Genomic DNA, 15,661 nt, shown 5'->3' with positions numbered 1-15,661 from the left:
CAAAGTCTCAATTACCATCCACGCTGTAACAAGGAAATTCAGTCATATTTCCAGAGAAATCCTGGAGGGCTACTGTCAACAATTCCTGCCTCCTAATGCCATACTTCAAGTAGTTCAAATGTACGTGAAGCCCTTTCTTCATTTCTCTAAACTTCACGCCCATGGAATAAATTCTGAAGCATCAGAAGCCAACAGAGAAATCCAAATGCTTGCAGGGCCAAAGCCATGGGGGATTCCAAGATCAGAGTTTCCAGTAACACCAGTGAGCTCAGTGTTAATGCCAGCTGCCAGCACTCCTCTCATAAGAGACTGGGGCAGCTCTCTCCCACTGTTCCACAAAAAGAATCCCAACTAACAACGTCCAGCAAGAAGCCAGGGATGGTCAGGAAGAGGAGCAATGAGGAATGAAGATTCACCTGTGCTTGTACAGGACAAAGTGTTAACCTGGAGAGCACTGACTCAAGAGACTGGATGTGGACTGAACAGGAACATCCGCGCTTTGCAGGAATTGGGATCATACAGTTTTATTTCCACAGCATAATACTGACCTGCTTAAGATCTGTAAGAAAACATATCATCCTCAAATATTAATCCAAATGTTATGGTGTTAAGCCAGTTTCATATTATTCCAAATATTATAGTATTAAGCCAGTTCCATTTTCAGTCAGACACCTCTTTCCCGGTCAGACTTTGATATCCCCAACCAAAAAAAAAGTCACAAATTCTCAAAATGCAAGAAACCCTTATGAAAGCCTCCCCTATTCCTCCCAAAACACAGAGAAGTCCAGTTCAGCATCCCATCATTTCCAGGTGATTATTCTAAAGAGAACCTTTTATCCCATTCACACCTGAAGTTCAGCACTTACTGGAAAATTTCTGCCCAAGTAAACCCTGTAATCATTGCAGACACCAGCAGACACTGACTGGAGTTTCACAGCATTAAATATTGTCCATGAAAACAACAGTTAACACAACTCAACTAAATGAAATAAACATTACAACTGACTTCTGACTTTGTTAAACAGCTCCAATAGCTTGAAAATAAAAACCACCAACCCTGTGATGAGCCAACAGCAAACTTACACCTGTGAGTTTGGCAGTCAGAGGAAGGTTTTCACAAATTCTGTTATTGTGACTGATAAACCTTCCTCTTCATCATGAGACCCAGGTCAAGAGGCAAGGAATGGCCTCTCCTATGATGGGATGATTTTGAAAGAAACTCTCTAATTCAGCAAAGGGGATTATTTAATTCTTGAGAAAGATCCATACTCAGTTAATGAAGACTCACAGTCTCCCATTCCCCAAACCCCTATCCCAGACATGTCCACACAGAAAAGCTTAGGACAGCAGAAGAGTTTTAAGCACTTTCTTACAGTAAAACCAATTCTGACAATGCTGGAAGAAAAAAAAAAAAAATCAAATAGGAGACACTACAAAATTTACTGAATGGTGCCTAAGCACAGAGTTAATAAAATAGGTTTTAAAGTCCAGTGCATAACGTTGAAGAGATTCCTCTGTATTTTAACAATGACAACAACTCGAAAAATTCGAGACATACTACCCTATTTACTGCTTTTCCCCTAAATATACCCATATACCCTCAGAAGGCCAAATATTTCTGAATTTTCTTCAGCACCTCAGAAGGCAGAGTGGCAAAAAACAAGCGCTCAGTGGAAAAAAACAAAAGGCAGTGATTCATATGCAATTAGCTCAGCTAAATTTACTACTGAAGCCATCGCTACTCCAGCTGTCCTTGACACCTGCACAGCAGGGACAATGGAACATGACAAGCATCCTCTTTCCATCTATTGCAGTGTTCAGGCTAACACACGAACTTAAAATTGGTGACAGCTACAGTTCTTGAGCTGCTGCATTAATGCAATCAGCACAAAACCAGCCGTGCACCTTATTGAAGCCTCTGTTTGTCAGAGACAAAACCAATGGAGGCAGTCAGGGCTTCTCCCTCTTCTGCTAAATCCACCACCCAAAAAGCATCAGCGCTCTACACTTGCCTTTTTACTCACAGATTCAGGTTACAGTGACAGACAAGCAGAGCAAAACAGAAAATTGGTATCTGGAAAGTTAAAATGAAGGATGTAACAGGAGGAAACTCGTTAACATCCTATGCAGCACAAGTTTCTCCTGGTTTATCTTTCTTAAATACAAGACTGAAAGACTGAGAGCAAAACTGAATTTTTGAGGTCAAGTTGCCCATTATTTTCTAAGAACTAAGCAGCTCACTCTTTATTAGCCTATGTTTCTTCAGGCATTTACACAAGTTACATGCAGAAACAATTCTCAGTAAAACACTTCAGGCTCTGGTGCCTAACATGTGAGACAAGCTGATGACAGCATCCTTAAAATGTAAGTGTCCTTTCCGTGCATGGAAGAGCACTCACTGAGAGCCACTGCACCACTGTTCTGGCACACATCCACCAGCCCTGCCCCAGACAGAAGCACAAGTACACAAAAGCTCTTTTCTAAGGGTTCAGAGAAAGTGCAAAATGCATTCAACTTGACACATCTACCCAAATCCAAATGCTCAGAGGAAAGGCTTTAATGTCCCAGATCCTCTGCTATCTTTATAAGGGCACTAATTTGTACAGCACACATATTTTATCTATGCACTACAATAACACCAGAGATGAACATTAACCAGATTCCTTGTGGTGCCTGCCAGGTGTTTAAATATTTTGCAACTCAAATGCTGAAATACTATCTGCAGTCCAAATGCTTAAGATCATCCACTGAGAACATGTGTATATTTTCATCCACTATGCAAAACACATTTTTTCCCATTTGTTACATTTTAAGCAACAAACTAGAATTACTAACATATACTACAGCTCTATTCTGAAGGTTGATTTCATCAGGAAGATTTAACTCACAAAAGCTTTCATTTTGATAACAAGAACACTGTAAAGTATTTCCTGTAACTTTTAATCCAAAAGACTTCACATTTATCAGCAGCAGGCAAGCCCTATACTATGTTCAAAGAGAACAAGCTCTGATATTGTGTATTTTGATAAGTTTAGGTATATACTGTGTATTAGAAAATAAAACAATCTCATACTATGTATTAAACAGCATTCTTCTCTTGGTCCAAGTCAGACAACACATTTCTGAGCACGGTGTAGGTTCTCTCTCTCTCAGTCCCAAGAGATATTTCAGTGAAGTACATTTCACTCTTGTGTGAGTGCCACCACTTAACTCCCCCTTCAGTTTGCCATAAACTCTACTCATTTCTTGCTTTAAGAAAAAGGCTTTGAGAAGAGATAGGAAGAGCTTTTGCAGCCTGAAATACATTCCACCACCAGAATTCTGACCTGGACAGTTCTATACATTAATATGTTACTATGTTAATATATTAACTTTGCTGCTTTTCCTCCTTTACCCACCCTAAACTTCAGGTAAAAATTTGCACAGTATCATTATTAGTAAGAAAAATGAAAGGCTTAAAGGGATCAGAACATTTTTAATAGCATGTCAGTTATCTTCTTGAAGAGGAAAGAAAGATCACTCCAGTGAGAAAGAAACTAAAATACTTTTTGTGATTTTCTCCCATGTACTCTATGGCTCAGATAGAACAGTCAGCACTGACAGCCAGATTTCTGAACAGGGGCAGGAAGGTCAGATTATCTCATACCTGAGCTTACAGACTATTTTAAACAGATAACTGGATTAAAGCTATATACCCCAGAAAGCAAATCCACTGCAGCCTCTTCATTAAACAAAAGTATCCTACAAGCACAGAATAAACTGGCAGCAGGGTAAATCAGCAGCAATACCTGAGTTGCTGTCCACCCAGGATCATCAAAAACCAGGATTTGTCACATACCTTTGATGTCTGAGGAGTAGAGATGACATGGACAGTGCTGGGTTTAACTCCACTTGCTTTAGATCGTTTATAAAGGGCAAATCTGCTTTTCCTGCGCCCCCTGTCACCATTAGGGAGGGATCCATTGTATCTGGAAATAAAGGAAAAAGTTTAGCATAAAACACCACCAGTTTGGAAAGCAGCAAAGGAGAGAGAGGTAATTTGGCCACAATATTGAGGTATCATCAAATGCATGGGGCAAAACAAAAAAAGTAACAGGCTAAGTTTTGCTTCCTGAATTGAGCATTCAAACATTCTTTTCCTACCAATGGTTGAAATTTTTTTCTAATTTAAAAGGTAATTAACTACAAATGAAATAGTTTTTCAGCCACAGACACACTTCACCTCTAGAATCAAAGGAATTTAGAAGAACAAACTCTACATCTTCACTTTAATTTCAGAACGTGAGGAGTTTTAAAATGTTTTTACCCTACAACCCATCTGCCCACATCTCACGCAGGATTGGAGGAAGAACAGGGGCAACATGGAAAATCAAAGTAATTTAGGAGCAAGTAAAACTCTGAGAAAGGAATTTTACTCACATAGAATGCTTTTCTAGTTGTGTCTCCCCCATTTTTTACAAAACTTTAATCCTAAAGGCTTCATTTATTAATTATTGAGCAAAGAGGATGCAAGGGTTTTTAATTTATGTGACTATCTGAAGCCTCACTAATGACTTTCTTTATCAGGTGCAACACAGGAGCCCTCGACAGTTCTTTCATCTCTCCCTGAGGACACAGACCCAATGGATTAATTATTCAGAGAAGTCTGAAGCCTCAAGGGGGGACAGAGCTCCTTCCCCAGGGAAGGGATCAACTGGAAATTTCTTTGCAGGGCACAAGCATGGAATTCACCATCACCTCACCCCCAAGATTTGGGTCAGGTAGAGGCTTTTCACCACCATTCCTGCCAGCTCTCAGCTGGAAGAGCTTTCAGGGCTTTACTGAATCTTCCATACCCAATCCTCAGAGATTTCAGACTTTTACCCAAGAAACTACAGATGTTATTCCACTGATCAATCTCTTCTGTCTTACTGGTGAGGTCTGTTCTACACTGATCTCTGTGCAGTCTTTATGATTACAGGTTAACACTGCAGGCAGAAGAATAATATGAAAAGGAAAGAGGCAGCAATGCAGTAATCCAGAATATTATTTTTTTTACCATTACATCTTGTATATGTGACTATTTGTGTAACAGGAGAATGCACTTGGAGAGCCTCCTACCCTTCTAGGAATCCCAAAGGCAGGACTGCTGAATGACTGAGCACAAGCAAAAACAGATTTCAGATAAAAATTATCTCAAATCTCACTGCTCTAGAACTTAAAACCCAGACACTGAAAAAATGCACATTTAATACATGATGCTAAAGCCACATAGAAAGTTGAGAGACTTCCAGCTGAACTTGTCCTCTCACTCCCATTTTCACAGGGAAAACGACTGAGTCTTTCTGGAATACTAAAGGAGATTCCTTAATGCAGCACAAAACCAACAGGAGTAAATCACTACTATTTCATGCCAGGCCTTACTTGCACCTTGGAAATTTGTTATTAACTCTACTCCAGAGAATGCAGGCTGTGGATCCTCATCACAAGAGACCAATCTCTAGAAAGATACATCAAAATGTTCCACAGGCAGCTTAAATACCAGCACTTCAAATAGGAGTTATTTGATTCTCCACTTGAATTTCCCTGGATATATGCACATGCTTTCTTTCAAAGACACTATTATCAGGGATATGCCAGCAAGTTTTAACTTGCTGAAGACAACATTCTTTCTACAAGTATTTTTAACTGGAAACCTAAAAAAGTAACAATTCCCTCAAAAATAGGGAATATAATACATAATTATATATATTATATATAATAGAATATATATAATTATATATATTTATATATATAATAATATAATATGTTAATATATAATACTATATATTAACATTGCTAGCTTTATATCCTGTAATTTTTGATTTTTCTTCTACTTGTGTAACTGCTAAACAGTACTGAATTACAGTAGTTCCACTGGAAGTTAAAACCAGGCAAGTGGGGTTTTTTCCCCTCATTTTCAGAACACAATTTTAACTAGGGAAGTCCACTCTGTTTCATTTCACGTCTCTGTGGGCTTTAATTAATTTTAAAATACATAAATAAAGAAGCTCAAGGTTAAAAGATCTCTTGGAGTCTTCAAACAGGAAGGAAATACAAGCAAAGTGAACGTTGAACTCATTCATCCTGATTAGCACTGATAAATTCTCAGGAAAGTTTTCCTTGTGCCCATTTCTACATTTCCTTTCCACAAAGGGCAGGAGGAACTGAGTGGTAGTTTTTATGATTTGTTATGCTTCAATTGTAGACCTTCAAGTCTGATTTTGATCCAACAGTGGTAGAGCTGGGACAATTCCTAGGGACACACACATGTTTTAGAAGGGAAAAAAAAAAAAAAAAGAAGGTGGAATGGAATGAGATGGAATCATGTATGGAGAAGGGACAAGGATTGAAGACACAAATTCCCCATCACCAAACACTTCCTCTCACAAAGCCACTCCACAAGCAGGAGCCATTTCCCTTCTCCTCTGCACTCTTCCAATAGCTCCAGGATCAGCTTAGGGACCAGCACATTAGCACACGACTTTTTGCTTCACAAGGAGGTCACTACTACCAAAAGAACCTGCAACTGGAACTCTCATTCACCCACCAAAAAGTCTGGAACAAATGTTGTTTCCAACTAATAAACAAATTAGGAAAAAAAAAAAATCAATGTCACAGCAACAGAACAATCATTTCTGAGAGCACCCTGCTCACACACAGATCTGTGGGCACTTGGGAAGTTCTCCAGATGTTCATCAGACCAACACACGTGGAAGGAGCAGTCCTGTATTTTTCCAAATGCTTCTCAGGGACAGCAGTACTGGGACAAGCTGCATCATGAAACCTCCTGGGATAATTATCTCAGTTGATAGCACTATTCCTTGCAAATAAGGGAGTGGTGCTGGCATGGGCTAGGGGCACCATAATTACCAAAGCCAGTTTCCTACAGATTTACATCAAACACTTGAAGAGTTTGGTATACAATGAGCTGCAAACTCCAATTAAGCTTTTCCCATGGCTGGGATGTGTAATGAAAGCCTCTCCTCTGCCTGGATTCAGGGCTGTCTGGAGAGCAAGACCACACATGCTCTCTCCCACAGTCCACTGTGGCAAGCTCCTACTTTCTACAAGCCTTGTACTACTTGTACTACTACAAGGACTTGTCTACTTCAGAGATTAGCAACAAGCTTTGAACTATTTGTCAGAAGGCTTGTTACACAAGCTTTTTTGGTTTATGTTTATTTTGGTTTTGTTTGTTTGTTTGTTTTTTTTTTTTTAATCCAGCCTAGACAGGGGTAAAGAGTAAATGACAGTTCTTTTACTTGGTACAACAGCTCCAAATCTTGACCTGCACCTTCGTAAGTTTGACTTCCACTCAAGGAAGTCATCCATAGAATTAAGGTGTCTACTAGCTGACGTTGAAGGCGCTGCATGTAGCTGATTTCTTTTGCAATGCTATCAAAATGCAAGCCATCATAAACTCACATACTTCTGTCTATCTATGCAAACTACCTCCCAAAAGACTAAAACTGAACCACTCCTGATTTTCACTGGTAGTATTTCCCCCAGACAAAAAAAAGACTAATTTAACTTTGCTTTTCTTGTCTGTCACTAACAGATCTACAGCACACCTCGTCATTTTTGGATGAAAACCATCCCAAATGACAGACTTGGCTATAAAACAGATGAGATGCTGCAGTTCAGATGTTTTCATAGTTTTAGTGAGTCAAACAGCACATCTTTGCTCACCAAACAATAAAGCTGCAGAAGCAAAATCAGACTTGAGTAAATGTTCCCTTGTAAGTACATTCTGATCCCATATTTGGTAGAATCTGTAGTACATACATTTTGCACATAGCAAAATTCAGTTTGTGCTTACACTGTATTTTCACCTCCCTGAACCAGTGTGGTCCCACACTGCTGCCAAAAGCAGCAGTCTCACCTTTCATTTATTAATTCGTTCCCACTACTTCTCTCCTTGGTTCACATGAAGGGGAAACAAAACTAGATTTATGTTTTAAGTTCAGTTTTAAAACCACATTCCTCACTCTCCAGCCCACTGCAAAGCCACAGAAACACTTGTATGAGCAGCATGGAAAACAGCAGGGAGCAGGAGAGATTCCCCTGGAAGCACTGCAATCCTACAGCTATCATGACATCCACCACATATGAAGGCTAAAGATACATTATTCACCTTTGCAACACCCAGTCCCAGAGCTTTTCACAGCTCCACACTCAAGTCCTGACTAAGAGGAAAACCCTCTGCTGCTGAAGCATCCAGAACTCCCTCCCTTGAACACACATTAAAAAGGAAAAAGTCACAAGTTTATAGCAAAACACAAACAGAAAGCTTCAACATACACAAAGCTGACAACAAAATAAGCGTATTTGTGTCTCCCTTTATATAATATCACTGCCAGTACTTCAGATTTTACACCCTCTTCCCTTGTATCAACCTCAACAATTCATTTTGTGTCTAGTAATATTTCAGCAAAGAATGGCTAACAATTTCCTCTTTTTTAAAAAATGTTAAGAATTATTTCAAGCACATTTTTCTGCATCACAGCTTCAGAAAACAAGCAGTTGCTGTCTGCCAGTTATCTGAGACTTTCAGTGAAACAGAACAGTGAAGTTATTCTCAAACTTAATCTCATGGGGAAGAGTTGCCAAATAGCAAAAGCAAAGCTAAGGAGTACTTCTGTACCAGTGGGACACTCCTGGTTCATTTCCTCCTCTGAACTGTGTTCTCTGGTGCTCTATCAGTGTCACAGGTATTAACTCAAATTGAGTTTAGGTCTCAGCTTGTCTCCAGCTGATTGCATGCACCAGTGTCTGTCCCAGAAGCAGCTCCACCACCAGGGCTCTGCTAACCCCGTTTCTGTCGGGGAATCCTGGCAGCGAACACGCGGCTGCTCCTTGAACAGTCAGGGCAACAGATTGCAAGGATCACCTTTAATGCTGGGGTTTCTTGGAGGCTGGAAGGAGGATACTGTTTTATTTATACTGTTTTGTCCTTGTTGCCCTCAACCCCAGGCACTCAACAAGCCTTGACTGACCAGAAGGTTCCCTTTCCCCACTGCACCTCTGGAAAAATGTGCAGCTGCTTTCTGACCACAGAGTGACAGAAAACAGGGCTGGCAGAGTCACCTGCTCCATCTCCAACCCAAAGGCTTGATCCAGTCAATCCATGACACCTCTGTTTGAGTTAGTCTGGAAGATCCAGGCCTCCCCACTGTGTTTCAACACCTTTAGAGTTAAAATTTTCCCATGCATACAGCAAGGGAGATCCAGGTCAAGCAAGTCTCCTGCACTTCTGGCCAAATCCACCGAAGAGCTTAAACAACCTGTTCTCTCTTCCTTCTCACAGCAGGCTCACGTGCTAGAAGATTAATTCCCATCAGATTTTGCTTTCTTTCTGAAGGAAAATGCTTTAAGTAGTTACAAAACTAAAGTAGTATGAAATAGAAAGGCTACAGCAATAAACAACTCATGGATAACCAAAGGGCTTCCATCCTTTGATCAACAAAAAGCCACTGATCCAAGACCTTTGGTTTATGCAACCTGGGAGGAAGTCCTGAGTGAAAGACACAGTCCCACCTCAGACTCTGCTGGCTAAGACATCTCCATAGGCATAAATGCTTCCTAATCACTACCAGTCGTACAGCTTAACAAAGCCAGTCTTCCCGCAGAGCAAGAAAATCCAAACCAACAAGTTCCAAAGTCCCAAATAATCTCATCTCTTCACCCAATTAAAAGCAATGTTTTTGCATCTGTGAACTTGATTATCCATAAGAAAGGTATGTTGGAGTTATTAATTGTGGCTATAATCAGTTTGGGGGTGTTTTTGGTTTTTTTTTTCCCTTCTGAGACAAGTGTTTGTTCTTACAACTTGCATTTGTGAAGTCATTTTACTATCATAAAACACTTCAGGAAGCATTCCCTTCTCCAGCACTTTTGGAACACTCATTGACACAGTGATCTGCCCTGTGTGTTCACCACAAGCATTCTCCTCTCCAGCACCAAATTTTAGTACTCCTTGCTTTGTTTACTGCTCACTGTACTGTCCTCCAGCCTTCAAAGGGGCTGCAGTGATTTAGTGAAATGCAGCCTTGCCCGATCTGTGCCATGGCCCCAGATTTTTCAGAGAAAAGGCTGATTTGCATCGCTGGCTCAGGATTAGGAATTACTTTTAATTACTTTTTTTAGCAACCTTTCAAAAGTTGCTCCTACCATCAGGAACCCAGCAGTGAGCTGGCCCCAAAGCCTCACATTACACTCACAGAACTTCTATGTTCACATCCACCCAGCCAGCCCCGTGGATTAGCTGAGCACACAGTAAAAGTTTATGTACACCACAAAAAAAAGCTTTCAGAGGCACCTACTGCAGATCAGATAAGCCAGAACCTACTTTACTCCTTACAGGGTATACAAATTAAGTAGAACCTTATCTACTGGAAACACCACAAGAAGTCACATGTGCAGTAGCTGAGGTTCTCCAGGGTGACCTTAATTATTCCCTGGTGTTCTGGAGCAGAACTGGTCATTCTTCTGGTTCAGGGGGAGAAAGCTATTCCTGGCTGCTGTGGCCTCCTCCTGTTCCCCCCACCTCCACCCACCAAGAGATGAAAGAATCTGGTACCCTACAGATCAGGTTATTATTATTATTATTTTAATTATTCCACTCCACATATCCCCCTCCAGCACCAGCAGGACTACCCTGCTATTATAACAGCTGTAACATAAGAGTAATAAAAAAATCAAGTTTGATTCGGGAGAATATTTATAGAAAATACAGCTGACTGATCCTCATGCATGTTTAGCTTACGTAATACAGGCACTTCAAGAAAAACTCACCTGATCTGTATTAACTTCACTCTATCCAGAAAGTTAAAGGATGCTCTTGGCTTGCAAATACCAAATGGATTGTGTAAGAACTGCTTTTAAATGGCTTTATTTACACCACACATCCAGCTTCCTCCAAGATTCCCAAAATTTCTGGCTATTTTGATACTCTTCTCCTCACTGAGGGGCAGAGGAAGAAATTCTGGAGTAAAATAATACAGAAGCAACCAGTCCTCAAAGACACCGGAGTCAAGGCTTTATTCCTGCAGCTACTTGGCACCAAAAACCAGGGAGATCCACTCAGGAATACAGAAGAGCTGGTGTTTCTCCTGGGCTGGGAGAAACTTTCTGCAGAAACTTCTTCCTACACTCCTTGATTTTTCGTAGCAAGTGGCTTGTTATTCTCCCAGATTATTTTTCTGGAAAATAATTTGTTACTTTTGTTTTTGTGAAATTAAAGACAGCTCGGTAAGTAGCAAAAGAGTTTGATTAAAAGCTGACACTCTGGAAGAACCCAAGGAACATGCTGATGCAGTCTGCTAGAGCATCAGGATAAGCTTCAATTAAAGCAGTCAAATAACCTGACAACTTCCAAACAACTTAACAGATAAAAACTCTCTAGGTAGGGATGGCCTGTGTCTCACAACATAAAACACAGATAACCATTATATGATCAGGAAAAAAGAAAGGCAGCAACTTTAACAGAAAAAAAAAAACTCCACACTCAAGATATTATTATACAATTCCAATAGAAGTAATATACCAGCAGAGCATTAGAATGCAAGAAGTTTCCCTTTCAAAAAGCAAAGGGTAAGGAAACCTCTTCTTTCATGTAATGATTTCCTTAACAATCCTTATTTTCAACATTTTACTGCTCTCCCCAGCATTCATTTAACACTTTTTATTTCGTGCTTTAAGCCCATCTCCAAAGCTGCCAGCTAAAACCATTCACCACTGCATAAAACCAGCAATGTTACTGCACAGCAAAAAACAGGGTATAACCTAATCAGGTTCATTTCAAATCATGCTTTTTATTCCACCTAAAAGAGCACAAGAGGTGGGCAAAGCACCATGTTTAGAGAATCCTCTTTCCAACCCTAAACCTCTCATAGCACAGAGGAAATGCTGCTCATCTGAGAAGGATCCATAATCTACCAAATGCCACCAGAATTGTTGGATATGGAGTTTGGTTCAATAAACACTGATACAGCAAAAAGCAAGATCTGACTCTCACTGCATTCAAAACAAGTCAGAAAAACACAAAATCCCTTTCAAAGCAAAGTACTACAGACAGCTGGGTTTTGGGGCACAGGAGGAAAGAAAGGAAGGAGAATCCTGTTGATCCACACCACCAGAGGCTTAGGAACCACACAGCTTTCTTTGGAAACTATTTACAATCTGCTCAAACATCACATCCAGAAAAGGCAGCAAGTTTCAAAACTGAGACAAATTCGACTTCATAGCATGCAAGGGGACAAGAGAGCTCAAAACCCACCTGCCCTGACATTCTGAACACTCTCCCAACCTATTTGTACTTCCCCACATGCTCCAAGGTGCAAAACCAAACTGCTCAAATTTTAGCCTGAGGAATGAACAGTAATAACACCACGTTACAGCTGAAACTGCACTACATTAAACGTTATGGAGAAACTACATTTCACTCAAAGGACCATTTGAGCCATTGAAAATAAAAGCACAGTCCCAACAGTCATTTCCTAAGAAATCAAGTGCTTTCCCTAAAACCCTATCAAGGACTATTTGATAGTTCACATTTTCATAAGAAAAGGTGATAACTTTCTTATAACTTCAGTTCACCTCCAAATACAAGCAGCAGCAATGTCATTTTTGTGATTTCACACACAGTACAAGAAGTTCCAGGATGTCTGTTACAGCTTTTTCAAACACTCAAGCATGGCAAGAATCTTCTCAGGTTGGTTTCAGTACCATTTAGTATAGAGGAAGAGATAAAATTTGTATCCATTTTGTGAATATAGGTGATCTCACCAGAAGTGCACTGAATAGAAAGTGAGGCACTCAATTATTGCATCCTGAGCTGCAACATCCAAGTCTAATTCCATCAATTTTAACATTCCGTTTAGATTTCCAGGGAAAAAGACACCCTTACAAATGCACAGCTCCCAGTTCAACCCCAAATGCTGAACAGAATCCCAAATATTTGCCTCAGAAACAGAAAGAATTTGGTTTCCTTCTTTGTAGCACTTGCAAGCATTGCTGCCTCTGAACACAGCAGCTTTCTTAATATCACTGATTCTGCATTATATCAACTGCTCCATGGCACAAGCTGTCAAAGGGAAGATAATCTACTGCACTGCCTGCTCCTAGCATGATTAGAGTGGGTAAGTAAAGAGAAAAAAAAAAAAAAAAAAAAAAAAGAATTACCTTTCTGCCTATTCTTGGTTGGCAAGTGTGTTTTGTACCCTAAAATCCACACAGGATAAATCATTCTTCATACCCTGTCTGAAAGAACTACCTGAAACCTACTGGTACAGAGGCATCACAGCACTGCTGTAACTGTGGGGGTTTTAAAAAAAAAGTCTTAATAAACCAGAAATTAGCAGTGCAGCAGTGCAGAGAGCTAGACTTCAATATATCTTCTTCAGACTTAAAACACGCTGACAGCTTACTAATTCACAGCAACCTTGGGTGTTTGCTTTTATCATACTCTATAACAAAGTTAATCAGACATCTCTAGCCAGGAAAATATTTCTGCAAAGCCATTAGGTGTTTACTGCTGATCAGCAGAATGAATTCTGATCTATGTTCCTTCATGACAGTGAAGTCTTTCAGTTGCACACTTTCACCGACAGAATTTTGAGATTTTGCTTCCCTTAAGAGGGCTTCCCAAAATGCTACATAAAATAAACATTGACCTTTCACAGGCCTCAGAAAACACCACTTACTAAGAATGAATCAAAGCAACAGAAGTGATGAATTCCTAATGTTTTTTCACGTCCAAATGCTCAGAGATTCTGATCTCTGAAGAATCTCACTACAGAGCTTTGTGTGGCAGTGCCTGAACAGGAGATCTTGCACTGCTGTGCTCTGCAGATGGGAAGGCATCTCCTCCTCACTGAAGCAGCAAGAGACTTTTATGCAAGACAACCACACAAGACTGTGTTCATACACAGATGTAAGCTCTGAAACTCTGAAGCCACACTGAAGAGATGTTTTTTTATAGCAAAACTCTCACTCAGCTCATTTGCAGGGCTATTCCAGCCTGCTTACTTCTGGTTGCACTCTGCAAACTGAAATTTCATTCCAACAGATATTGAGTAATGTGCACAAGTGGCACAATGGTTTGTAGAACAGAAAATAAGTTTAAAACCACAGACAGTTCTCTCTCAAATTATTTCCTTTGGAAATCCAGCCCTTTTTCTCTGCCAACACCCACAAAGACAGACAGCATACTATTACTATTTTTGTTCACCAACTTTCAAGAAAACAAGCCACCCCATATGTTTCTCTCTATTTCTCTAGACTCCTTTGATTTTAAAGGCAAGGACACCCTATGGGGCAAACCAGACCAAGAAAACAGAGGATGTGTTTAAAGCAATGTTTCCCCAAATACAGGCCATAATATCAAACAGCATTAGAGGACTCAGAAGCAGCTTTAGCAAGCCAAATGGAAATTCAGCTGTGGAAATAAAGTTCATGAGCCCAAGACTGAAATTGGAAGTGCATTGCCCAGCAAAGCATGACTGCAGGAGCTAGTTCAGAGACACAGAAATCAAGTAATTGATTACAGCTGCCTGGCTCCAGAGATTCCCTGTTGCCCTCAAGTTTTTATACCTGACATCACTCTCCATAAGGGCACCTTGGCCATGCTGCACTGTTTCCAGCTGAAGAGGGGAGTGGTACAATGCTGAAGAGCTCTGCAGCCACTGCAGTGCATGAGGATGTGAAAGACTCAGATTATGTCTGTATTATCTGCTTTTTATGTGGGTTTTGCAGATCCCAAATTCTTTGCTGTCCTCCCTTGCCCAGCTAAAGGTGCTGCATGTGCATTTCAGAACATAAACCACACATGCCCTTGCTACTCTGTCAATTCTTTGGCATCATACCCATAGGAATATCTCTAAGGGTCTTTCACAACTGTTTTCCTTTTCTCTTACAGCCCTATCAAAAAAGAGCATTTGTAGAAATCTCTCAGGCTGCACCACATTAAGGGGGAGCAGAAAATAAGAATGACATCCAGAAATACTCACACCCCATCAGTTTGTTTCAGTATCTTTGCAAAATTCAGAAGCAAATATCCTGGAACTGCCCATTAGAAAGGAACAAGCCTGAAATCTACTGGAGAGGCATTCATGTCTGGACATATCCCAAATTCTTCCTTTTAGAGTTTCAGCCAAGGACAAAAATCCTCCACTAGGCTATTTTACAACCACTAGGAAAAGAAGACTTTCCACATCCAGAAAATTTACATGTTTGAGTAACACAGAATACTATTCTTAGCTCTAAACTGAGCTCATCCATGAGGCAAAATATGAGGCTGCTAAACTCCATGAGACATTGTTGACAATTCTCAAAGCAGTTTCAGGTTGTGTTCAAAATGACTCCAAAAAGCTGGTTTTCCAAGAAAAGACAAGCCTCAGTTATTCTCTTCTACACCCAGCCCTCAGTTACCTGGGGTAGCAGAACATTTGTGTCCATTCCCACTCACTCAAACTCGACATCCCAACACTGTTATTACTACTGCAGGCAGCAGAGGTGAAGCACTAGTAGTGACAAGGAGAACCATGAAAAAACAAGGAGTTTCATAAGCCAGGGAACCAGCAAAGCATGATTTCCTCTGGGTACACGTCTTGCAGTTGGATTCCTTCTTTGTCTACTGAGG

General features: G+C 40.3%; 1 protein-coding gene across 2 annotated transcripts in view; it reads right to left on the bottom strand.

The window, feature by feature from the left end:
• Window positions 1–15,661, bottom strand: part of PELI2 (pellino E3 ubiquitin protein ligase family member 2) — a 66,082-nt gene that overhangs the window by 37,306 nt on the left and 13,115 nt on the right. For both annotated transcript variants that reach the window (XM_053980674.1, XM_053980675.1), the window contains exon 2: window positions 3,839–3,968. In XM_053980674.1, the coding sequence (XP_053836649.1) occupies window positions 3,839–3,968 (130 nt within the window). The remainder of the gene's footprint in view (window positions 1–3,838; window positions 3,969–15,661) is intronic.

The sequence above is a fragment of the Vidua macroura genome, chromosome 6 (assembly GCF_024509145.1).
Source record: "Vidua macroura isolate BioBank_ID:100142 chromosome 6, ASM2450914v1, whole genome shotgun sequence".
NCBI lineage: Eukaryota > Metazoa > Chordata > Aves > Passeriformes > Viduidae > Vidua > Vidua macroura.
The sequence above is the reverse complement of the archived record's forward strand: the minus strand, read 5'-3'. Positions and strand labels throughout refer to the sequence as shown.